The 24,867-nt window shown below is 56.2% G+C and overlaps 1 protein-coding gene across 1 annotated transcript in view; it reads left to right on the forward strand.

Annotated features, from left to right (window-relative positions):
* Nucleotides 1-233: 233 nt before the first annotated feature.
* Nucleotides 234-24,867, forward strand: part of TCF7 (transcription factor 7) — a 30,802-nt gene continuing 6,168 nt past the window's right edge. Inside the window, 5 exon segments of the mRNA XM_042935084.1 lie at nt 234-575; nt 750-816; nt 1,325-1,449; nt 23,184-23,295; nt 24,137-24,227. Of these exon segments, the coding sequence (XP_042791018.1) occupies nt 324-575; nt 750-816; nt 1,325-1,449; nt 23,184-23,295; nt 24,137-24,227 (647 nt within the window). The 5' untranslated portion in view covers nt 234-323.

Genomic DNA, 24,867 nt, shown 5'->3' on the forward strand with positions numbered 1-24,867 from the left:
GCGCGCGCCGGTCGCGTCCCGGCCTCTCCGAGGAAAGGAGGGGCGGGGCGGCTGGCCACGCCCCCGGCCGGGCCCGCCCCCGGCGTCCCCGCCCCGCCCCCCGCACTGAGCCGGCGGCGCCTTTGATGTTCGGACCCGCCAGCTCCCGGAGCCGCTCAGCCTGGCGCCCGCGCCCCGCGCCCGCAGCCCGCCCAGGCGGAGTCAGCCCGCGCTCCGCCCGCCGCGCTTCGGGCTCGGAGGTCCCGACTCCGGGCTCGCCGCCTGCCGGGCCGGCTCCGCGCCCCGCACTCCCGCGCCCCGCGCCCCCGCGGGCGGAGCGCACCATGCCGCAGTTGGACTCGGGCGGGGGCGGCGCGGGCGGGGGCGACGACCTCGGCGCGCCCGACGAGCTGCTGGCCTTCCAGGACGAGGGCGAGGAGCAGGACGACAAGAGCCGCGACAGCGCCGCGGGCCCCGAGCGCGACCTGGCCGAGCTCAAGTCGTCGCTGGTCAATGAGTCCGAGGGCGCGGCGGGCGGCGCGGGGGTCCCTGGGGCCGGTGCCGGGGCCCGCGGCGAGGCGGAGGTCGGGGCCGAGGTGAGCGCCGGCCCTCGCCCTGCGCCTCTCGCTCGCCAGCCGCCCCCCGTGCCCTGCTGGCCCCGCCCCGCCCTCCCGGTCCCCTGGGGTACCCATCCCTCAGACCCCTCCTGCCCCGGGCCGCGAGCCCCGCGCCCCTCACGCCCCTCACGCCCCCTCTGGATCTCCCCGCAGGCTCTCGGGCGGGAACACGCTTCGCAGAGACTTTTCCCCGACAAACTTCCAGAGTCTCTGGAAGACGGTGAGTTACCGCTCGGTTCCCCTCCAGCCGCTAAGGCCCCGGTGGGAAAGGGGGTGGCACGGAGGACGAGGGTGGCGGGGGGGGGGGGGGTGCACCCCGCACGGCAACTAAAGGAGGCGGCAAAACCGGGGGGTGGGGTGGGGGCGGGTTTCCCGGGCGCCGCCGGGCTCGAGTCACTTCCGGTGCCCTGACCTTTATAGGAGTAAACAGACCCCCGCCATCTCCGCCTCCCCTCCTGCCCAGGTGACTGACTAATCCCCAGTCTTGAGGAGAAAGCGTTGGCCCAGGTTCCTTGGCCGGCGGGCGAGCTGGGGGTCAAGTAGGGGCCGCCCAGGGGAGGCCTGGACGCGGGGTCCTTCGTCGGAACTCGGTACCGAGGCACTCCCGGCGCTTTTTTTCTCAAGTCCCACTTGAACGGGACCCCTCGGCAATTCTTACTCTGGAGAGCAGACCCCTCCGGCCCTGACAGCCCCGGCGGGCGCGTCTGACCCAGCTGTGGTTTTTCCAGGCCTGAAGGCCCCGGAGTGCGCCAGCGGCATGTACAAAGACACCGTCTACTCGGCCTTCAATCTGCTCATGCACTACCCACCCCCTTCGGGAGCAGGGCAGCACCCCCAGCCGCAGCCCCCACTGGTAAGTGGCCCCGGCATCCCGCAGGCCTTGTGCCTGCTACCTCCTTGACCAGGTAGGTGAGGCATGGGCAACAAGTGTCTTGTGCCTAGAACAAAATAGATAAGTGAGAACTCTTTTCTGGTGTCTTTTCCCATATACACCCAGTGGGATGGGAAGCAGGAGAACTTTGCTGAAGGAAGGAGAGACCGCCCTAGGCACCCCCTTCCCTCCAGCTGTTGGCCTTTGTCCTCCCAGCTTGCTCACAAGCAGGTGCAGGCCCTGTCCTGATGCTAGGTAATGCCAGGGTAGAGTCTTTTCCGAGAATTTTTGAGCTGACACCATTCCCTCCCCTCCTGAGGTGCTGGTGTTCTGGTGTGGTCTGAACTGTGAGCTTTGCAGTTGGCCTTTTCCCGGAGCCTGAGCCCCAAGCCTGGGTGTTTGGAGGAATGGGCAGAAATGCTGGTGTGCTTCAGAGCTCCCGGCTGTGCAGGACAAACAGACTCGACTCGCTCTGTCCTTCTTGCCATGAATGCACTATTGCCAGAGAAAGACCACAAATGCAATGTGTAGAAAGTAGGTTTTTATGAGGCTGGTTTGCTTTCCTATGCACCAGGAAGGGCCTGCAGAGGTGTTTCAAATCAGTGGTGTGGGTAAGGGACCTGTTGAATGATTTTGCTAATTAAATATATTTAAGCGCTTTGAAAGATTCCATGATCGTTACAAACCATGCTTTTCTGCCTCATTGGTACAGATGACCTGAAAGGTAGAAGAGCCTATTCTGAGTGCATTGGAGCAGTACAGCTGCACTTAAAAAAAAAAAAAAAAAATTGAGATTAGTGTTTCAGACTGTCCTCAGCTGGCCTAAATCAGGGGTGAGATTAGAGGTCCTACAGTACACTAAATGTTTGGGGGCTTGGGGCTGCAAGTGGAGGCCTCGTGCAGGAGGGGCCGGCAGGTAGGAGGCTCACATGGCTAGTGGGGGTCACCCTGAGGGAGGAGGGTGACTGCTGGGCCATTTCAGATCAGAAGTGAGGAGAGTTGGTTCTGAAAGCTGTTTTGATGCTGGAGCCGGTGGGAGGTGAGAAGACAGATTCTTCTCCCCAGAAACCCAGAATGGAAAACCTGGTAAACTGTTGACTCTAGAAATGAGCTCCTTGGCCCTTGGACTCCCCATTTTCTCAAATGCAGAAGGAGCGTGATGGTTGAATGGTCTCTCTGCTCTAGGGTGGCTCCGTCTCTGAGGTGTTTGCTTCCTTCACGTCTGTGAGGGAGGCGGTTGCCCTTTGACCTCACCATCTCAGGCAACACCTCTTCCTAGAGACCTCCACCCTGCACCAGCAGATGCTTAACATAGATTCTTTCTGGGTCTCCTACAACAGGTAAACTCTTAGGTTTTGGGGCCAACTTGACATAACACAGCACTGCCAAACCACCGGCAGGTGAATTGCTTGGACAGGGCGCTGTGGTCACTGTGACAACCATGACTAGACAAAAGACCTAAGACCAAGAACAGTCCTAGGAGGGCAGGCTGCCCTCCAGCCTCTTGTGATTCCACAGTGCTTCAGGAAGGCGGTTGGATTTCTGTGTTCCTTTCATGGCCTGCGTGAGTGCAAGAGACCCCAGAGTGGGAGGGCCCCCTTCTCTGTAAGGGTGTGGTGATGGGACCATTTGGTCTCCTTTAGCTCACACTGGTCAGAGTGTAGGCGGACGGATGGCCAACTCCAGCAATCAGGATTCTTGGTGGGGGGGGGCGGGGAGAGGGGGCTGCTGAAGCAGGCACATCACTCTTCCCCTAGCCTGGGTCATTTGTTTTTTCAACCTCGGCATCTTTCTCTAGCTATAGCAGATGCTTTTCTGTGTGTTATACCCTCTCGTGTAGAGGTAAGTCCCTTTGTCCTCCTCCCCACCCAGCTCAGCCTCCCACTGCCTGGCTTCCGGGAACACGGGAGGAGGAAGACAAGGTCTGGAGATGACTTTCTTTGTGCTGGTATCAGCTGTTCCATGGGGCTGGGAACAAGGACAGAGGCATGGGCCTAAGTTGGGGTCACACTGGGTGAGGAAGATGTGCATGAATACAAGGGAGGAGCCTCTTTTAAGCAAACCTGATAGTTAAAAATGAATAGCAAATAGAAGTAATTGTTGGTGTTACCCAAAAAGTTGTTGGACATTTAAATTAGGGCTGGTTTTAAAAGCAAAATTGATTGACTCCATGTTTTGGGAACACATTTATCAGAAAAGATACCCTTACAGTGTCGCAGGAGTCCATTGTAGGGGCCCTGAGGAAGAACTGCCTTGGCAGGTTTCTTCCCAAGCTCTGCTTTCCTGAGCCCATGGGACAGATGACACGCTGCCCAGCCCCTGCCCTTGAGCCTTAGAACTAGGCCCCCTCCCAGCTTTGCCCCCTCTGAGGGAATCCAGGTGGTCACCAGTTGTGCCAAAGAGCTTTTAAGGCCAGTTGCTTAACCTCCCCAGACAGTGGGAAGAGCCCATGCCGGGGTCGTCCTCTGCGCATGAGTGAGTAGCTACCATGTGGGATGCCTCAAAGCATGCGGACTCAAACCTTGCCAGGAGCGATGGACCAAATGACCACCTCACAGCCAACTGCCAGTGGGGAGAGGGGGATCTTTTACCTAAAAGGGTGCTTCTTTTTAGTACATGGCTTCTTGTGAATTCTTGTGAATTCTCCTTTTGGGAAAGGAGAATTGGTCAAAGTTTATTTCATGGCTGATGTTTGGCAGGCATCTAATGTAGGCTTGTAGACAGATCCTGGCCTAGACCAGTAGCCACGGCTTGTTTTTGTTTTGTTGGCTTTGTTCTGCTCTGAGATTGGGAGGGGGAAGTGGGAGGGCCAACTCTGGGCCTGGCTTTAAGGGAATTCTGGGATGAGTAAGGCTTTGCTCCCTAGGGAAACTCAGATTCTTGGATGTGCGTGACTGCCAGTCTGGTGCAAATCCTCTTCTCAAAAAGGATAGGAAGCCCCGTTGTTCTTGTGGCCCCTTCCATGGCTCCACTTGGAGTCTTGGGCCTGGAAGATTGCTGAGCCTTTTGCCATTTAGGTGAAGTGTCCAGAATAGGCAAATGTATAGAGATGGAACATAGATGAGTGGTTGCTAGGGACTGAGGAAAGGGGGGAATGGGGAGTGGCCGCTAATGGCTATAGCGTTTCTCTTTGAGGTAATGAATGTGTTCTGGAATTAGATAGTGGTGCAAGTTATACAACCTTGTGAATATGCTAAAAGCCACTGAACTGTATACTTTAGAACGCTGAATTTTATGATATACAAATTGGATGTCAATTGAAAAAACAAAAAAACAGCTGAGCCTTTTGGCTCTTGCAGGGACTGGGGGCTGTTCCCCTGTGCCTGACCTCCACGGCCATCCTGGTGTCTGTGCATGCCCCAAGCCAGGGGTCAGGCATCCGTTCCAATGTTGGGGAGCCCAGTGGAGGCAGTGGACTCTTGCTTGGACTCCTGACCGTGGAGCTCACATTTCTGGACTCCAGGGTTTGGGGTTAGATGAAAGCTGTGCTAATGAGCCCTGGGGGGATTAGGAGGTGCAGGTTTGAGCAAGACTTGAGCAGGGGAAGGAAGTGCTGCTGACCCATGGCCACTATGTCCAGTGAAGCTCTGCAGAGATACACTCAGCCAGCCCTCTATAGCCTCAGAGAGAGGGAGCCAGTGGGCCTTGCTGGGGAGGGTTAGTGATGGTTGATCACCAGCCCTGATTGGAGTGAAGCCTGTTAGGAGGAGTCTGGCACCAGGCTGGGCACCACATAGGTCACAGCCAGCCTTTCTGTCTCTGGGAATGCCTCGCTGAGTAGAAGAGACAGATGAACAGACTGGAACCAGGCCCTGGTCAGAGGAGTGCTGTCTCAGAAGGCCCTGCTGGGGCATCTTGGGTGGAGCCGGCCCTGACGTGGGCGGTGGGCTGTGGAGAAGGATCTGCCGGGCAGCTTTCTGAAGGTGCAGAGTTGGCCACCAGATAAGGACAGGGTACTTGGGCTCCCTTCCAAACATGCCAGATCTCCCACTTCTCTACCTCAGTTGCCACCCTAAAGCCCATACTGTTGCCGTCACTCACCCAGAAGGCAGTAATGGCTGCTTCCAGCCTCTCTCTGCCTCGACCTTGGCCCCCACCTGAACCCATGCCCTCACCCCCAGTCCAGGTTCCACATAGCAGCCAGGCATCAATCAGATCTCATTTCTTGCCTGATGAGACCCTGTAGTGGCTTCCCATTGCTTTTGGAGTAAAATCCAAACCTCACACCACAGCCTGAGTGCCTGGGTGGTCGGCCTCTGCTGACAGCCCCTCCTTCTCATCGCCATACTCTATCTCCATAGATAGCTTTAGTGTCCTGGCCTGTTTTATTTTTTTTTATTTTTTATTTTTTTTAAATTTTTTTTAACGTTTATTTATTTTTGAGACAGAGAGAGACAGAGCATGAACGGGGGAGGGTCAGAGAGAGAGGGAGACACAGAATCTGAAACAGGCTCCAGGCTCTGAGCAGTCAGCACAGAGCCCGACGCGGGGCTCGAACTCACATACCGCGAGATCGTGACCTGAGCCGAAGTCGGGCGCTTAACCGACTGAGCCACCCAGGCGCCCCTGTCCTGGCCTGTTTTATACCCGTCAGGTTCTTTCCCACCTCAGGACCTTTGCACTTGTTTCCTCAGCTTGGAACTCTCTTCCCTAGCTCTCATGTAGTTGCCACCTTCTCATTCCTCATTTGGGGCCTAATTCAAATATCACTTTACCAGAGACACCCCCTGTGAATATCCAGGTGGGACCTCTCTCATCCTCCCAGGCATCAGCTGCCTTGCCCACCTTGGCAGGTCTTCAGGCCGTGGTGGTTGGCATTGCTTTATGATGTACTCGCTAGTTATGCTTAGACCAAAGGCAGCCCATCTGCCAAAAGTATCTCTCAGCCTTAGTTTCCTCATTTGCACAATGGGGGTGGCGAGTCCTCTTCCCAGAGTTGGAGTGTAGACTGGAAGCAGCAGTGCCAGGGAAGTGCCCATGAAGGTGCCAGTGTGTCCTGGGCTTGAGAGGTAGCGGTTTGGTTGTGAGCGGTCCCTTCTTGCTCTCCTGGCTCCTCTGGGTTAGTGGTGGCTCACTGGTAGGCCGGACATAGACTCATGTCTGGAGGGCCGTATCTCTACTTTGGGCCACAAAGCTCCAGGAGTCTGAACCCTGGGGGCCGGCTCTGGGGCGGGGACTTAGGTATACAGGCCCATTGCTTGCTGCCCTACCTCATCTAGGGATTTTTGGGAGGGGAAGTACCATTCTTGGAGCCGGGATGGGAGCTCTCACTACTCACTCTGTCCTGAGATCCTCTCCTGCCACCTCTAGAGATTTATCTGAAAGAGGTCCCCCCTCCCACAGCCATGTGAAAGCCCTTTATGTAAGATGTCTGGGGCTTAAGCTGTTTTGTCAGAAAAATAGGGAAAAGACCCATTTGTTTCTTAGCCTCCATGCCTCGCTCAGACCTTTTCTCACACGGTCAGCCCTGCATGCACCCCCTCATGTCTTGACCCAGTGTTTCCCTTTCCCCTGGTGTGGGGGTGCATGTTTGCAGGCCCTCAGACGGTGCCCACATATAGCATCTGTGTCATCCCTCCTGTAGCTTCTAGTTTGCTCAGAGCTTGCCTTCATTACAGCAGGAACGATGATGTGTACAAATCATTTCTTAGTTATTTTTTGATTTTTTTCCTGGAGCAGTACATTTCAAGAGAGTTATGGGGTCAAAAAGGAGGAGGAATCAGGGGCACCTGGCTGGCTCAGTTGGTAAAGCATGCAACTCTTGATCTCAGGGTTGTGAGTTCGAGTCCCACCCTGGGGGTAGAGATTACATAAAAAAATAAAATCTTAAAAAAAAAAAATGTAGCAAGAACCATAGCATTTTGCTCCTCTGTACCCCAGTTTGCAGCTTGTTCCTTGCAGTGCCTAAGTGTGCAAACCCCAACATGGAGTTTCTTCTTTGTTGTTGTTTGTTTAATAGGTTCATGGTGGGCAGTGGGACTTCAGAGTTCTTTTGACTTGCATTCCTTCCTGACTTGGAAGGCTGTGTGGTATTGGCTGTGGTGTTTGGAAAATCTGCAGTCGCACCCAAGGTGCGACTACCTTCAGGGCGCCCTTTTGCTGCCTTTCAGGTCCAAGACAGCAGCACCAAGGAGGCTCATCCCAGAGACTCTCGCCCCACTCTATCCCCAGGGGCTGGAGTTAGAAGACTGCCTGCCCACTCCTCTAGCTCAGCGGGGCGTAGGGACTGACCCAACCCTAGGTGACCAACCTAGGCCCAGGAATTCTTCATCCCACTGTACCTGGGTCTCACCACGCCAGTTTCCATAGCCAACAAATGGGGATGTTCCTACCAGCTCTGCCTACCTCCCCACGTGCCCCAAGACAGGTGTGAGTGGGGTTGAAGAGGGGAGGGCTTGGTGGTACCTTCCCTGAGACTAGCAGCTCGTGGCCTCTTGGTCTCACAAGACCATACCCCACCCCTTGTCTGTGTAGAAAAAGCGGTTTAGCTGAGCTCTGAGAAGGGGCTGCAGGGGCCCTGGTTGCAAGTCAAATGCCTGCGGAGGTCAGGCTGGATTAGGGTGGGTACAGCTGCATGAAGGGATAGGGGGATGCCACCGCCTCCCTGTGAGCCTCCTCAGGCAGCTGTGATCCTGAAGCCATAGTCACACTCTCTCATGCCTTGTGACTGGCTGCTTCCTGCCGCTGTGTACAAACAAGACTCTGGTGGAGGAAACAGGTGTTTTATCAGGTCACAGGGCTCCCCCTTCCCCAACAGTATAGTGCACAGATCTTTGGGTTACTACCCTCCTTCTACTGGTGGGGACAGGAAGGCCAGGTCAGGGAAGAGATCTATCCAAGGCCAATTAGAGACATGGAGAGGGAGGGCATTGTCTGGAAGTTCCACCCTCGAACACCGTATCTGCCACTCTTTGGCCGAGAGGCCCTGGGTAAGTACTTAACCGCCGGGAGGCTGAGTTTCCCCATCTAGAAATGAGGAGAATGAGGGTTCTGACCTCCTTGGGTTCCTGGGGCATGGAAGGAGGCACTCACTGTATATGGGTTCCTGCTATGTGGCAGATGTTGTCAGTGCAAGCACTGGAGTGAACAGCTCTTGCAGAGGGTGCCGTGCCGGGTGGGTGGAGCACTTCTGAAGCCCCCACGTTTGCTTTTCCTCAACTCAGCAGCCAGCCCCCCTGCAGCAATGTGGAGCACAGCTGTCCAGCCTGTCTGGCCTCATGGCCTCAGCTGGCTGGTGACAGAGTGCCTGCTGTATCTAGAACCCTGGTTCCAGACCCCTACTGGAGTTTCTGGGCCCCTGCATGCTTGGCCTTGGCTTAGCAAGAGGGGTGGCAGTCTCTACCCTCCCAGAGGATCTCAGTCCCAATGAGGTAGAGATGCCCTCCGGGGCATTCACAGCTGGCTTTGAGGTTCTGCCCAAGTTGGATGAAGGGCAGTGAGGAGGGAGAGGCCAGTGGTGGGCAACCCGGAAGGCTTTTTGAGAGGTCATGGTTGCAGCTGGCCGGGACCTGCATAGGTGAAGTGAGAGAACACTCTGCGGGGCAGGGTCAGAGCAGAGCAGATCAGGAATCAGTATGTTCTTGGTCATTGGAAGGGTGGCCCAAAGCCCAGGGTCTGTGAAGACTACAAGGTGAGGCTGGAGAAGAGCCAGCAGGGAGGACCCAGCAGGTGACCTTGATATGCAGGCAGCTCTGGTCCCAGAGCCTAGGAGTGGCTGGTAGGCACATGCGTGTGTTGGCAGAATGAAGAGCCAGGTGGTGACCATTGGCGCATGGTTTGAGTTGGGCATGGAGGGGGAGGCAGGCAGAGCCAGCAGCTGGGGCAGTGTGGATGCTGGGAGGCCCAGAGCTGATAGGCGGAGTGCGAGCAAGGCCAAGGCAGGGGGTGGGCTTTGGGCAAGGGAGACCCAGCATGCTGGCACATGCAAGGCAACAGAGACTCAGGGGTGGAAGTTTCCATTTTCATGTTATTTCATTTGTCTTTCAGTCTCTCTCTAGAGTCGTGGGTCCAGGGTCTTGGCCCCCTGTTTACTGAGAGGAACTGAACCCCAGAGGTCAGGTGCCTCAGCACATTGGTGATGTAGCCACAATGTAGAGAGCGCCTCTTACCAGCATCATCTTAAAAAAAAAATTTTTTTAACGTTTATTTATTTTTGAGACAGAGAGAGACAGAGCATGAACAGGGGAGGGGCAGAGAGAGAGGGAGACACAGAATCTGAAACAGGCTCCAGGCTCTGAGCTTAGCAAGAGGGGTGGCAGAGCCCGACGCGGGGCTCGAACTCACAGACCGTGAGATCATGACCTGAGCCGAAGTTGGACGCTTAACCGACCAAGCCACCCACGCGCCCCGACCAGCATCGTCTTTAGCAAGACTGTGAGGCCCCAGCAGTCTAGGGAGGGTCTCTGAGAATCCAGGACATTGTTAGCTTCTTCCTTCAGGCAGTTTGATGCCTGTTTACAGGTCCACGAAGCCTGGGGTTTGGACCTGTCATCACCTCCCTCCCTAAAAAAATGTGGCCCACACCAGCCTTAGCATACACAAAGTCTCTGAACTGCAGCCTGGGTGGGTTTGTCTTGGTCATAGCGTTGTTTCCCGGTGCTGCTAGAACCTTGGGCTCCCCTTGGCACAGTCCCCTCATATGTGAGGGATGGTCCCTGCTGGGTAGGGGTCATGGCCAGGTGCAGAGCCAAGATGGGTGTGAGTCTGGCCCTCTCCTGTGGGGAAGCTGCCCATGGGAGTTTGTCCCACGGAGGTCGACTGCCTGGGCTTTGCCAGTACACACGGCTTTACCGTCCTGAGGAAGATGGGCATCACGGCCGATCCACAGCCAGAGTTCCCTGCAGGGCAGAGGAAGCAGACGTTCTGCCAAGTAAGCTTGCCTTACCCCTCACCCCTCCCATTAAAACAACCAGTTGTTTCTCTGTCCAGAGACAGGAAAGTTGTCTGGGCCCTACACTATCTTCTTCTCAATGACGAGTGTGTGGCTGAGGCGTGGACAGGCAGGACGTGGCCTGCCCCAAGAACAGTGAGCTTTGGGGGTTTGCGTAGTTAAGCTGCCCCAGCCCACCATATCCGGGCTGGCCCACATGGGGCTGACAGATTCCCCCCTCCCAGAAAGCCCAGTTAGCCCGTGAGGGCAGGGAACTGTGATGGGCAGGGAAGCCAGAAGGCAGGCCCAACTTTTCTCCTTGGTGTGTGATCTCCAACAAATCTGTTAATCTCTCTAGGTCTCAGTTTCCTTCTCTCAGTCAGGAGTGGGGATCCCTGGCCATGAAGGATTGCTGACATTCAGATAAGTGTTGGCTGGAGACACTTGCTGCTCAGATGGGCATCAGGTGGGGCTTGCTGGGCATTGCCAGGACTGCTCCAGGGCCAGCTTCCCCATCAGGCAAGAAGGTTGGGAGGGACAGAGGGACAGGTGATGGGAGTTCAGGCTGAAGGCATTCTGACTAACTCTGACCTGGCTCTGGTGGCAGAGGCCCAGCCTCCCGATCTGCTGGGCCGCCATCTGAAACGCATTACCGATGCTTTGTAAACTACATCATTTGGCCACATGAAAGCCTAGGATCTAAAAATAGCCACTCCCAGAGGACGCCCCGCATTGGTGGGGCTCAGCTGACCTCTGCACGCACACCCACCACCGGGCCGTCTTCCTTGCCAGGGAGCCCCGAATGGCAGGGCCACACCCACCCACCCTCCCAGTGTGGGCAGCTACTGCCTGGGGCCACTTTATCTGGGCACAGATCTGATCCAGCTGGTCAAAGCTTTAGGCCCTGAGGCTTTACCCGGGGCAGAATGTCTGGAGGAGCCAGGAGGGAGGCAGCTGAGGTTGTGTTGGTGGCCCCGGGACCCCTTTCCTAGTCCTGTCACATGCCTGGAATGGCTGCGGGAGGCTCATTGGGAAGCCAGCAGAACCGTCTTACAGATGAGAACACTGGGCCCCATGCAGGGGGAGCACGGGAAGGCGGACTTGGCCACTGTTAGGTGGTGGACAGGAGGGCTGCTGGCTGATGTGCTGGCATTTTGGAGGTCAGGGGCCTACCCAGGGCCCTGTAGTGTCTGTGGAGAGTCAACCCCAGCAGGAAGGCAGGATGGCTGTGGATCTCCAGGCTGCTATGGTTGACTCTTTGCCCTGCTTTCTGTGGGTTCCCTCTCCCTATGGTCTCTATGACCAACTGCAAACCACTCTTTTCCCTAAAAATAAACATGCTTATGGGATTGGGGGAAGCTTTGTAGCTATCAAAGGAAATAATAGGGTGTTTAAGAAAATTACATTGCGTTTTAAATAACCAGCATGAAAGTCATTAAGTTTGAAGTTTCATTCAAATCAGATGGCTCTGTGGCTGGCCCAGTGGCCAGGCAGGCAGAGGGTGGGTGGGCCCTCAGGGATGCAGAGAGGCAGCCTGTGGAGAGATTTGTGCCAGCAGCAATGAGGTCTCTGTTGGGTACAGCCGGGGTCCAGGCAGGGCGGCTGCTTCGTGTGTGCCAGGCTGCGGCAGCCTCCCCACAGCGTGCTGGCCAGCTTTAAGCATTGTGCGGGTGGGAGCCGCCCAGCTGTGGTGGGCAGCCCCATGGGTGGGGCTTGGGGGGGACTGTAGTCCACAGGGTGTAGGGACAGACGACGCTGGGATTGCCGAGCCCACAAGGGGTGATGGCCATGTTGAGATGGGGTTTCAGGGATGGTGGTTTGGATCAGAAAGGGCTGGGGAAGATGTACTGGGCCAGGCCCATATCTGGCCTCCTCGCTGCGGGGATCTCAGTGCCCCACACAGGGTGTGACACAGAGTAGGTGCTCAGTAAATAGTTGTTGGGAGAATAACAACGGCGACAATTGTGTATGTGTTGAGAACTTCCCGAGTGCCAGGTCTGTGCCTGGGGCTTTCAATCCCAGTATCAAGGTCCTTGCAAGAAGCTGAGAAAATAGATGCTATTACTGCTCTCATTTTACAGATGGGGGATTTGAGGCTCAGAGAGGTTAAGAACATGCTAGTGCCTGGCATCAGGGCTTGGACTTAGTCTATTTTACCTCAAAGCCCATGTTCCCCATTGCTGTGCTCCTTTGCTCTCAAGTGTGTGGTGATGGGGGCACTGCAGGCCTCCAAGCTGAGTGGTACTCCCACTCCTGTTGTGTTCAGGAGCTGAATCCAGCTGGATTCTCTGACCCCAAGGACAGACTTGGCCCTCAGTGCCCCTCCTGGGCATGACATCACAGCTCTGGGCCTGGTCAGGGATGGATACTTTCCTCCTTGGATGTCTGACAAGGCAGGGCTTTTAGGACCAAAAGGGTTGTGTTTCTTGGTTGGAAGCAGGAGCCCAGGGTTTCCAGAATAAACATTGGCCTGGAAAATGTTTCCACATAACAGTTAAGATTGATCAGGTTTGATGCCTGGCAAAAGGATGCAGGATGATGCTTAACTGTCCATTGGTGGACCCCCTCTTCCATTGCTGGTCCTGGCTTAGGTTGGAGCTCACTGTTGGGTGTGTCTGTATCAGGTGCCCTCCTCTCTGTGACGTGGGGTTGGGCTGGAGGGTGTCCTAGGCCCTGAGTCACTGGGAATGGGCTGACTGAGGAAGCTGAGGTGTCCCTGGGGGTGTGTTGTGTCTGTTGTCATTGTGTCGTCTCACACCACACCATGGGCAAGCCCTCCCGGGGCATTTTGAGAGCAGTTTTTTCTTGGATCGCCGCCCTTCTTTGCCTCCAGTCCCCTGGCTCTGGTCACTGAAGGCCGGTCAGGAGCTCAACAGTCTGGCCTGATAGCAATCAGGCAGGAGTCCAAAGGAAGTCAAGGACCGCGGCCCCAGCCTGGCACAAAGTTGGCTTTCCTGAAAAGCCTTGGTCTTTTTTTCTTTTATTTTGTTCCTTATTAATTTAATCCCAACGTCAACCCCATGAGATGTGGACGGCCTACAGATGGGGAGCCAAGGCATGGGGAGACGTGCACCTTAGAAGTGCTGGTGGAGTGATTTGAACCCAGGCATGTGTTTCCTGCCCTTACCTCCATGCTCCCTTGCCTCTTAGACAACATATCTGTGCACTCCTTTTTGAAAAAAATGGGTTTTATAGCTCCAGCTGGGTCCCCTTGGCTGCCCCTATCCCCTCCCTCCCCACTCCTCACCCCCTCGGAATTTGGTATTTCCCTGTCTCCCATGTATTTTTATTCTGTTACACCCAGGTGAGTATCTGTAAGAACTGTTTGGTGTGGTTTTTGGAACCCCCTAACTAATCTCATTAGGGGGCTCTGCCTTCAGAGGGCCGCTGTGGCAGGTGGAGCAGCCCTGCCTCCCTCCCTGTGCGGACCCTGGGCCTGCAGGGCTTGGGTGTGAGCAGCGAAGCCTGCAGGAGCTCCTTTCCGCTCTGTGCCTTGTTTCCCTTTGGATAAACCGCTGGATTCGGTCCAGGCAGAGCCCCAAGGGTCTTAATTGGCAGTAGCTGTAAAAGTTAGACCCAAATGAGCTTCCTGACCATGGCCCCAGGGCAGGACTGTCCTCCTGGGGCTGGTACAGAGAGCTAGTACAGACCAGAGACCTCATCTTGTCTTTGCTCCTCAGAAGCTGGTTTGAATTCATCAGAGTCAGAAATGCAGGGCTGAGGCTGGGGACAAGATCTCCAAGTCTCCACCCCCGCCTGCCTAGGAGGTACCATCGCCCTCCGCCTTTCTGGGCTCTGCCTAGGCTCTCCGGCCTCTCCCACCTGGGCAGTGCCAGGCCCTCGTGAGAGCCACCTCAGTTGCCAGCAGCTATCCTTACCCCCTGCTTTCACATGTGGAGGGATGAGCACAGGCCAGACCCTGTGGAGAGATGACCTCTCACATTTCCTTTAGTCATTGATGACTGAGAAACTGAGTCACCTCCTGTGAGGACAGGGTGAAGACATCCTTCATACAGGCTAGGTGGAGGTCACAGCCATACCACTAGTCGGCTTGTGCCAAGAAAGTTTCTTGGCAGGGTGTTAACTGGCAAAGTCAAAGATCCCAGGCCCCTATGGGCTGGACGTCTGCGTGGGGAGACCGAGTGGGGGAAAGGGAATCTGGGGACCACTGGGTTCACATGTGTGGTCTCCATGCTGGCACACTACCCCTGGACTGTGAGGCCTCTTGCAGAGTGGTGAAGATCTCTGGCCAGGAATCCCAAAGGGCTGGATTCCAATCCAGATCTGTCGCTACTTGCCATGAGGCGTTGGGCAAGTTGTTTAACCTCTCTGGGCTTCCCTTTCCCCATCTGCAAGATCTGCACGTGTCTTAAAGTGACAAGGGAAGACTGGTCAGACTCTGGTCAGGGAGTAGAACTCGGTGTGCTGGGCATACAGCAGGCTGTTCCTAGTGAGGGCTGCCATCTCTAAATGAGCATCTCTGCTCTTTTCTTCCTACCTTTCCTACACAGCCTGTTGGTTTTGCTCCTATGGGGAAAAACATCCTTGAACTCCTCTAGTGCCCCTTCTGCAGAGCCTTGCTTTCCCTACTGCCTGAGCTCTGAGATTGTCCTGGCCTGCCTTGGCCCACAGTGGGCTCCTGAACAGCTGGGCACTGAAGAGGAGCTGGCTAAGAGACCTCCCCGGGGCTGGGAGGGCTGAGGGGGCAGGGATGCCCAGCCCCAGGGCTGCTGTAGAGTCACCACATACGGTGTGTCGGTAGCATCAACTAGCAGCTCAGCTGCAGCAGCTCCCGGAAGCTTATATTTTCCTCTAAAAACATCCTGTCCTGAGGGGCGTTCACCTCAAAGAGGAAGAAGGAAAGCGCAAGTAAACGAATGCATAGAAACCACTGGAGGCTGTGGGCCAGGCCACTCAGCTCGGTGAGGTTCAGCTAGCTCTGAGGGTGCCTTGGGGCCAGGCTAGGTCTAGAGCAGGCCTGTGGTTTGCCAAGGCCTCATGCAGGGACTCTGGTCCCCACCTCTGCTGTGGCAAGGCCCTGTTATCTGATGTTGAGGCCGGGCGACTGGTAGACTGGCCACACGCACCTGGCAGGGCTCTGTGCAACCATGGCAACGCACCGTGCTGGCAGGTGGGACCCAAGCCTCCTGGTCCACAAGGGTGTGGTCCAGCCACCCCCCAGACCTCCAGCTCAGCTGACCAAACGGCCACGGCTCCGTGCTCTGCGGCGGGTGTCTGGCACAAGGCGTCCGGCACGCTGTGGGCGGGGAGCTCGCGGGCCGTCCTCTGGAGAGCACCATGTCCTGGGCATTAGGGCCCAGAGCGGGGGCTGGGGATAAAACCGCATGAGCCCTGCTGGGGTGTATCTGTAGAGGGAGGGTCTGCAGGAATCCACAAATCCGGGCTCAGTTGATATGTAGACAAGTCTCCTCTGGAAAGTCTTGGGGGGCTTGCTTTCTTCTGGGACACTCATCTTCCAGGTCCCAGGCCTTGAGGGAGCTTCCCACCAGCAACTGGCCAGACTCCTTGGGACTTAAGCAACCACTGGTGCTGGACAGTGGGTCCCTAGCTCCACACACAGGTCTGAGGGAGCTGTGGGGCTACCTGGTGGGCCCTAGAGCTGGGAGAGGAACCAGGAGGAACTGATCGAGGTCAGAGTGTATGCTCAGGGCCAGGCCCTAGCTGGAGCCTGGCTCTTGACAGTGTGAGGAAGAGAAGGGAGAGCTATAGGGGGCTCTGAGCACGGCCAGTGTGTGGAATTGTGCAGGGCCGCTGGGCCACGGAACTGAAGCCCAGGCTATACTGTATCAGTAGCCCACCTTTCTGTCCAGTCAGCTTCTGCCCAGGAATGAGCATGAGGCTTGAGGTGTGGATCTGCCACTCCTGTGGGCTCGTCCCCACTGGTCTCTCTCCAGCTCCAACACAGGCATAGGGAACAAGGAGCCAGGAACTGGGTGACTGCAGTCGGCTCCGTGGCGGATGAGTGGGTGGGGCACGCAGAGGTTCTGGAGCACCAGGGACTCCAGAGGCCTTCCCTCTGCCGAGTACGGAACCTGGACAGGTGGAGATGACTAACAAGCCAGTGCTGCCCTCCGGCACCCCCAGGCCCACCTCTGCACCATGTGGGCACCTCTGCCTGCTGGGCTGTGGATCCTCTGCCAGTCGTTTGCAAGTCTGACCCTTAGACTGAGGTCAGAATGAGCAGTGAGGCTCACAAGGAGCCGGAAGAAGCATGGAAAGTCATGAGGGGAGGAGGAGGGGTGGGTAAAGGCGCTGAGGCAGAGAGGAGCTAGGCACCAGGGCGGGAGAAGGGCAAGCCAGCGTGGCTGGATGGTGGCTGGTCGAGGATGAGTGGGGCGCACGTGCACTAAGGCCGGGGAGCCATGTCCAGCTATTGCCACCAGGCGGGCTCTTGGTTGCCAGCAGCCCTGGCAGGTAGGTAGGCAGGTGGTGTGGCCAGAACTCCCAATCCCAGGGGTCCCGGAACCCACTGAAGCATTTTTAGGGTCAGGGAGGGAGGCACTGGTTCAGGGAACTCTGACCAACCAGGCTGGAGAAAGGAAACTGGGGTGAGGACTGGCACGCCGTCCCCTCTACCCCCAGGTTTTGTCCATGACCAACCATAAGGCCTTTGTAGCACAGTAGGTAGAATCCCAGCTCTGCCACTTATTGTGTGATCTTGGGCAAGCTGTGTGACCTCTTAGTGCCTCAGTTTCCTCATCTACCAAATGGGTGTAATATACCTATATCCTAGGTTTGTTTAAAAGCATAGGAGTTAAACTCTGTAAGGTGTTCAGAACTGTGCCTAAGACATGGTAACCACTCAGTTATCATTGGAAAATGTTTTTCTCTCAGCCTGAAACATTTTTTTGGCTGGCACACAGGCACTCAGTGCTGAAAGCGGACTGAATGTGTCTGCCAGTTGTAATCAACAGAGAATCTGGGTGTGTGTGTGTGTGTGTGTGTGTGTGTGTGTGTGTGTGTGTCAGTGGGTGGGGGAACAGGAGGGCGGGAACTTCTGGCACCATCTCTGCCACAGGGAGGCTTGCTGGAGGTGGCCAGCGCGGTGGGGGGGGGGGGGGGGGCACTCAGGTCTCACACACTCCCCCACCCCCAGGCGTGAGGCCCGAGGAAGCAGCAACTTTCTTCACTGGGAAAGTGTTGTGGGGCTCAAGCGTTTGGGGGTTTTCAGAGTCAACCGTCAGAGGCGAGGGAGTTTCTCTGCTGGTGGTGGCAAGGGCTCTCAGGGTGCACACAGCCTGTGAGCAGACCGCTGCGGTCTGCAGGGAAAATGCCGACTGTGTTTATTTTTCACCTGAGCCTGCAGGAAGTAGGGGGGCGAGGGGGTGAGGCAGGGCAGCCCAGCTGGGCCCAAGCTCAACCTCAGAGCAGAAGAGACCTATCCCGGAGTCCCTTATTTCTCCCTCCTCCTGTCCCACCCTACCTTTGGACCCCCCCCTTTCCTGGTTCCTGCCTACTCAACGAGAGGAATTTCTAGCCATGGGCTAATGAGAATGTCCTGGAAGGCTGAGAGTCACCTTTGGGACAACAGATTGGGAGTTGGAGTGGCTAGGAGCAGTCAAAGCAATGCAATAGCAGGAGGAATAGCAGACACAGCCTCCCAGTCCTAGGGTCTCCGGGTCCTGGCCCTGCTCTATAGTGCTGCAGTCTGGCTATGTGTTTGGGGGGGACAGGGTGCAGACACAGGCAAAGAAGGGGATCCTGGAGTGTCCTCACCAAGGAGTATGGGCTGCTGTTGAGTCTTTGATTTGCTGATGCATTCCACCATGCTGCGAATACTTCCTGAGTGCCCAGGTCTATCCTTGGCCCTCTACCCTCACATAAGAGAGGTGAGGTTGTATAGTCGAGATGCTCAGGGCCCCATGGGGACAGTCAACCCAGGCCTGCCAGGCAGGTATCATCAGAGGGAGGACAGGAGAGGAGCTCCAGTCATCAGGTTCCTCATGCACATGCTAGTCCCCAGGCAACCCCACCTTGTCTGGGCAGCCTGGCCCCGGGACAGCCTTGTGCTGAGGCCGTGGAGCGGGACGTTCCACTGGCTGAGGGGGGTGTGGGGCACCGGGCCCTATGCCCGACATTCCCCCTGGCTACCACCACAGACACAGGGGGCCAGGGAGTGTGAGGCTGGGGAGCAGCATGCATAAACGTGGGAAGGACTGGCCGAGCCAGTGCCCTCCCCTGGATCCCTGGCCACCTCAGGGCCTCTAGCTGCTGGCATGTTCTCTGCCCCACCCCTGCCTACCTGGCATCTCTCCTGGGGTTTGGCTGCAGACTCCTGTTTAATTAGAGGCTTTTCCCCAGTTCCCAGGGAAGGCTGGTGGACAGGATAAGCCCTCTGACCATCGGGCAACGCCTCCTACCTCCCACCCCCTCCATACCCGTTGTCCACCTTCATCCCAGGCCAGAGACCGTAGGCTGAGCTGGATTCTGAGATTTCCAAGCCTGGCTGTGCTGCAACCTGGGGCTTAACCAGCCTGGCCAAGGAGAGTCAGCTCTGGTCCTCCCTCAGGTGAGGGGGCTCTCCATGGTTTCTTGGCCAAAGCTAGCCCTCCCCAAGAAGGGTGGTTTGCTGAGAAACGTACTGTGGAGGTACCCTCTCCTGCCTGGAAGCAGGCTTCCCTCCACCCGCCCCCCCCCCCCCCACCACCCTTTTCCTGGGCAGAGTGGGACTGTCCTCCTGTAGCTGGCACCTTGGACCCCAGGCTCTGGTTCTAAGACTTCCTTCCCACGGTCCCACTCCCCAGCCAGGCTTACATTCCTGGGGGCCAAAGAGCCAGAACCGGGACTTAGATGGCAAGGCCTTCTCTGAAGCAGGAGCTTACTTACACTCAAAAGCCCCCAGGCCGGAGGGATCTTTGGAGGAAGTTCATTTCAACTAATGGGCCAGGGCTCCAGGCGTGGCAAATGGTGGAATGCCTTCTACCAGAGTCCCAGGTTCTTGAGGGAACGGTCTCTGACCTGTCTCCCTGTCCCAAGGCCTGGTCAGGGCTGATGCTGTCTGGCTACTACTGTCCTGGTTGCCTATCAGGATAAATTGGTCCCAGAGGCTTCCAGGAAGCTTCCTAGGCCTTCGGCTGCTGCTCTCCAAAATTCTAACATAGTTTTTGCATCTGTGATCAGTGAGGTAATCAGGGCTGATTTTCTCATCGCTTTTCAAGGGGCATAATGACCCAGGATTCTGTAGTGAAGAAGTTGATGTAAAGGTCAGGGAGCCTTAGAGCTAGGCTTCCCAGCCCACTTCATTGTGGCTCACTTAAAAATTATCACTAGACTGGGGTGCCTGGGTGGCTCCGTTGAGCATCCGACTCTTGGTTTGGGCTCAGGTCATGATCCCGGGGTCGTTGGATTGAGCCCCACATCAGGCTCCATGCTGAGCCTAGAGCTTGCTTAAGATTAATTCATTCTCGTTCTGTCTCTCCCTCCCTGCCTCCCTTCCTGTCTCACCCTCCCCCTCTCTCTCACCCTCCCTCCCTTCTCTCCCACCCCGCCCCTCTCCCCCCACTTGCATGTGCATGTGTTCTCTAATAAAAAAATTAAAAATACGTATCCTTACACTAACTGGAGAAGGAGGCTGGAGGCTGGAGGCTGAAGCACACATGGGAAATGCTGGGCATAGTGAGCAGGGAAGAGAGGGAGGCATTCAGGTTAGGGAGAGAGTGGGCCTCACCACACACAGTTTTGTAGGTCATCTAAGGCTGTTTCTGGCTCTGGGCAGGGGAATGGTGTGATCTGAGGCACGGGTTTGCTGGATGGAAGAATGGCGAAGGGCAAGAGGCTACTGGAGTTGTCTGAGTGGGAAGCGACTGGGGCTTGGACTGAGTTGGGGATAGGAAGAAGTGGTGGGCTCTCAATTATCTTGAAAGTAGAGCCATTAGGATTGCCTGACAAATTGTGGAGACGTGTGTGAGAGAAGAGAGTCCAGGATTACTCCAAGATGTCTGAGCATCTGGAAGGAGAGCATTGCCAGTAACTGGGGAAGACGGAGAGGAGCATTTGGTGCAGCACACCAGAGGCTCTGCTTTGGCCATAATGGGTTTGGGCAGCATTTCTGACTTTTGGGTAGACTTGGTGAGTATGCATTCGGGGAGGGGTGTTCCCTAGGGGAAGTAGGGGCTGAGATAGAAATGTCAGTAATCAGATGAGGACATTTAAAGCTACCACTCTGGATGAGAACACTCTGGAAAGGATGGTACATGGAAAGCCAAGGGCCCATCTTGGGTGGGGTCAGGAAGAAGATGAGGAGCCAGAAATTAGCCCAAGAAAGAATGGCCTCTGAGCTTGGAAGAAAATAGGTCAGTGTGGCATTCTGGAAGCCAAGCAAAGGAAGTCTTTCAAGGAGGAGGGAGAAATCGGTTGTGTCCAGTGCTGCTGAGAGGTCAGGTAGGAGGAAGACTGAGAACTGACCATTGAGTTCAGCAGTGTGGCAGTCACTGGGGACCTTGACAAGCGCCATTTGGTGAAGTGATGGGGCAGGGGATTGGCTAGGCTGACAGGAGCACAAGACTAAGAACAGGAAGCCGAGGATGGCGATGGCTCTCCTGAGGTTTGCAACAAAAGGCAGCAAGACATGAGGTGGTGGCTGAGGAAGATGAAGATTTACAGATGGGAGAAATGGCAGCCTGTTGGTACCCTAGTGGGAATGAGCCTGGGCTTGCAAAGTGCTTGGCACAGTACCTCACAGGTTGCAGGCAGTCAACACGTGAAGGATTCCACAGGTGTCCACATACCCCACAGCCTTTCGAACCCACTCTTGCCAGCCCGAGGATCCTACTTTCTACCTTCCATTCCTACACATACTCTGACTCTGACTCTGCGGTCACTTCTGGGGATAAAGAAGGCCAGAGTGTGGCATGAGCCTCTCAGCTTGCTCAGGAAACCTTAGAACAGGAGCAGTAAAGTCCCAGTACCCAGGGCCTGGAGACACCATGGCCTCCCCGGGTGATGTTGCCAAGTAGGCTACCAGGTGGGTCTTCCGTCCCCAGGCAAATCCCCTCCGGTGGATTCAGACCAAAACCGTCTGGCCCATGTGAGGCTAGCACCACAGGGCCAGGGAAGGACTGTGAGTAGCATTTCTTTGTGCAGGTAAGGGGCTTCCTGAACGTCCCTTCCTCATGACTCTACACCTGGGTAATAGAGCTCTTGGGTATCCTGTGGCTTTACTCTTACAACAACCCTATGATCATCTCCATTTGACAAGAAAACAGATGCTCCGGTATTACAGTAAGTTCTTAAAGGCCACACACGTTAGAACCAGGATCTAAACGTGGTCAGCTGACTCCTCCTCAGGCTCACAGTGGGGACTCCTTCCTAGGCTGCCCCAGGAAGCCAAGAGAAGGCTCCAGGGAGAGGTGCTCAGGAAGGGGTTGTGGTGCCACACATCCATGCCCACCACAAAGCTGCCACTGCTTTTGGGACACCAACCCCTGTCTGAGGACAGAAGGTCCTGGTATGTAAGGTTCTCAGTGGGCAGATGAACGAGCTCGGGATTGAACAGGTGGGCGGTGTTGGTAACTTCCCCAAGCCCTGCCGGGAGGGATGCTGCAGCTTGGAACCCAGCCTCAAGCTCCCCTGGAGGCAGGAATGTGGGAAAGAGGGCAGCCAGGGCAGTTGCCAGGAAGTGTGGGAGCCTGTATCCCCCTGAAGCCTCACACCTTGGCTGAGTCACAATTCATACCTGGCCTTTTCTCACCTCACCCTGGACCACAGACTGCCAAACCCAAGGGACCTGTGCCTCACCATAAGCTACCCTAAGCTTCCCCAAACCTAGTGATGCAGGGAGCGTGAACCCCATCCATTACACAAGAGAGGAAACTGAAGCCCAGAGATGTTAAGGAGTCTGGCTAAATTCACCCACAGGATGGGAAGGAGCCCAGGCCACAACCTCTCATGGCTGTCGTGCTCCAAAGCTGTCCCGTTTCTTCTGTGCCAGGAGTCAAGACACTTATCTGTGCTCCTAGCCAGCAGAATCCCCCCAGGTGAACTTTTCCAAGTGGAAGCTGAGCCTCAATTGTAGATGATGTTTCCAGGGTCCTGGACTGTGCAGATGTGCACTGGGGATGTGCAGAGCTGTGCTTTGGCCCCAAGCAGCACCTCCCTGTGGCTGGGTCGTACGGGGAGCCCCCTTCCCAGCATGAGTCATCTCCTGACAGATCCATGTGACTAGTGAGAAAAGTAAGAGTCCTGTATTGCTGAGGAGACAGGAAGTGTGGGGGCTGGGTGGGTCGGCCCTGGAGGAAGCCTGGCCCCACCTGACCCACCTGCTCTGAGTTAGAGTGCTAATGGGAACCTTCCTTGTGCCCACAAATCCTGTTAAGCTTGAGGTGGAACAGAGGGTCAGACTTAGGACCCCCAAGTCTGGGGGTGGAGAAGTAGGAAAAAGAACTCCAGGCTGTCTTGGGGTAAGCCAGGTCTTCAGACCATTACCTGGTGTCTGGGGCTGGAGGGTATGAGAAGCGCCCCCATACAAGCCACAGGGCCTCAGAGAAATGGTGGCGGGGTGGGGGGTGGTCTCAGACCTAGAGGCAGGAAATTTCCTGGACAGGAGAGGTGCACCTCCTGGAACTGAGTATACAGAAACCAAGAGACTCTGTAGGTGATGGGATTGCTTGAGCAAAGTCTGGGGGGCTGTGGGCAGGGCCACTAGACATAGGATGTCTTGAGTGGTGCCCCTTCCCCTGAGGCCTGTGGTTTTAACCACCCCCACTTTCCTTTGACATTTGGGCTACCCACACAGCTAAAAGGGGCTCTGTTTATATGTATGCCCCCAGCCCTGTGCCTTCCTCCTTCGGGTCTCCCCACATTCACACCCTCCCTCCTCATTTTTCAGCACAACAAGGCCAGTCAGCCAGCCCACAGCGTCCCGCAGCTCTCTCCTCTCTATGAACATTTCAGCAGCCCACACCCTACACCTGCACCAGCCGACATCAGCCAGAAGCAAGGTATGGATCTGGGAAGGGGAGGGGCCTGCCGGTCCCAGAGCCTAGGGGCCAAGTCCTAGGCTTCTGGGTCCAGGGGGGTTAGCCCCTTTTTAACAACTGGAAAGCCTGGGGCTGGGCAAACTCAAAACCCCAAGAAAAATGCCAGAAAGATGGCCTGGGAGCCTGAGAGCAGGTGGTACTAGGTCAAACTTGGAAGGTTTCGGGTTGAGGTAGGAGCCCACATCCTGAATGACCTCCCAGTGCCAGTATATGGGAGCAGGAATCTGTGTAAAACTGAAGACTGTAAAACCTGTATCCTTCCCTCCCTGCCCACCCCCCCTCAATGAGAAAATGGAAAGTGGTGGTTGTGATGGCTGATTCACCTCAGCCTCAGGGAAAGTCATTCTGAAATCAGCCATTGTCGGCTGTGGGAAACCTGCTGACTCAACTCTGGGGAGCCAAAGGGGGCGGGTGGAACCCTGGCTGTCCAGGCCAGGAGGCCTGCCTCCTGCCCAGAAAGCCAGGCCAGAGCCCCCAGCTTAGAGGCCCCAGCTGAAGACCAGCAGCGGGCCGGGGCATGATGAGGCCCAGCCATCCCACTCCTGAGTGACTCCAGCTCTCCCACTCTCCCACTGGCAGCCTGTATCCTTAGGCTAGTCACCCTGCCACTCTGCCCTTGCTTCCCTAGCCTATAAACGGGGTACCATTATCACACTGGAACAGTCCTCAACAAACCAGTATGTCTGGTCCTCTAGCTAATGGGAGGTGGGAGAGGCCCCACAGGAAGGCCTAGGAGGCAGTAACTAGCAGAAGTGGCTTCCAGGTCAGGATAGATCATTTACTCGGCCCCTCTCCACTGTAGGAGTTCACAGGCCTCTGCAGACCCCTGACCTCTCTGGCTTCTACTCTCTGACCTCAGGCAGCATGGGACAGCTTCCCCACACTGTGAGCTGGTGAGTGTGAACCCAGTGGGAAGAGGGCACCTTGCGCTGGGGAAACCCGTACCTGCCGTTTCCTTTTCCTTCTCCGTCCTTCTCACAGCACCCCGCTGCCAGGTCTTGCGTCTGTACCAGGAGCTGCCCGGCAGCTCTGTTCATTGCCCATGTAGCCCAGCACGCTGCCCTTGGCTCCTGGTCGAGACCTCCTGCATTCAACATCTGCCTCAATGTCTGAGAGACTTGGTAGGGGTGGGGAGCACCAAGCCACTCAGGGTTAGGAGAGTATGTAAGGAAGAAAAGGCAGGCCCACCTGAGCAGGGAGGGGCATTATGAATGGTCCCAAGAGGCTGTTGCCTCTCAGCCACCTGGTGGGCAGGGGGGATACAACACTCATCCCAGTGCCTACTGGGGACTGGTCCCTTGGCTGAGCTTCCTGAGGAACAGTGTTCTTTGCCCCCTCTGGTGCCTGCCTGATTCCAAGCCCCTGGCCGGCTCCTTGAAAACCTTGCTTAGAGGGTCAGTGAAGGCTGGGCCAGCAAAAGCCAGCCTGAACCTCGAGTCAGTAGACCTAGGTGTGGGCCAGAGGGCTGGTCTGGAGCTGGAGCCAGGTCTTGGCGGGCTGGTTGGTCCTTTGCTCATCAACCACAGTGTGTTC

This window comes from Panthera leo, chromosome A1 (genome assembly GCF_018350215.1).
Source record: "Panthera leo isolate Ple1 chromosome A1, P.leo_Ple1_pat1.1, whole genome shotgun sequence".
Taxonomy (NCBI): Eukaryota; Metazoa; Chordata; class Mammalia; order Carnivora; family Felidae; genus Panthera; species Panthera leo.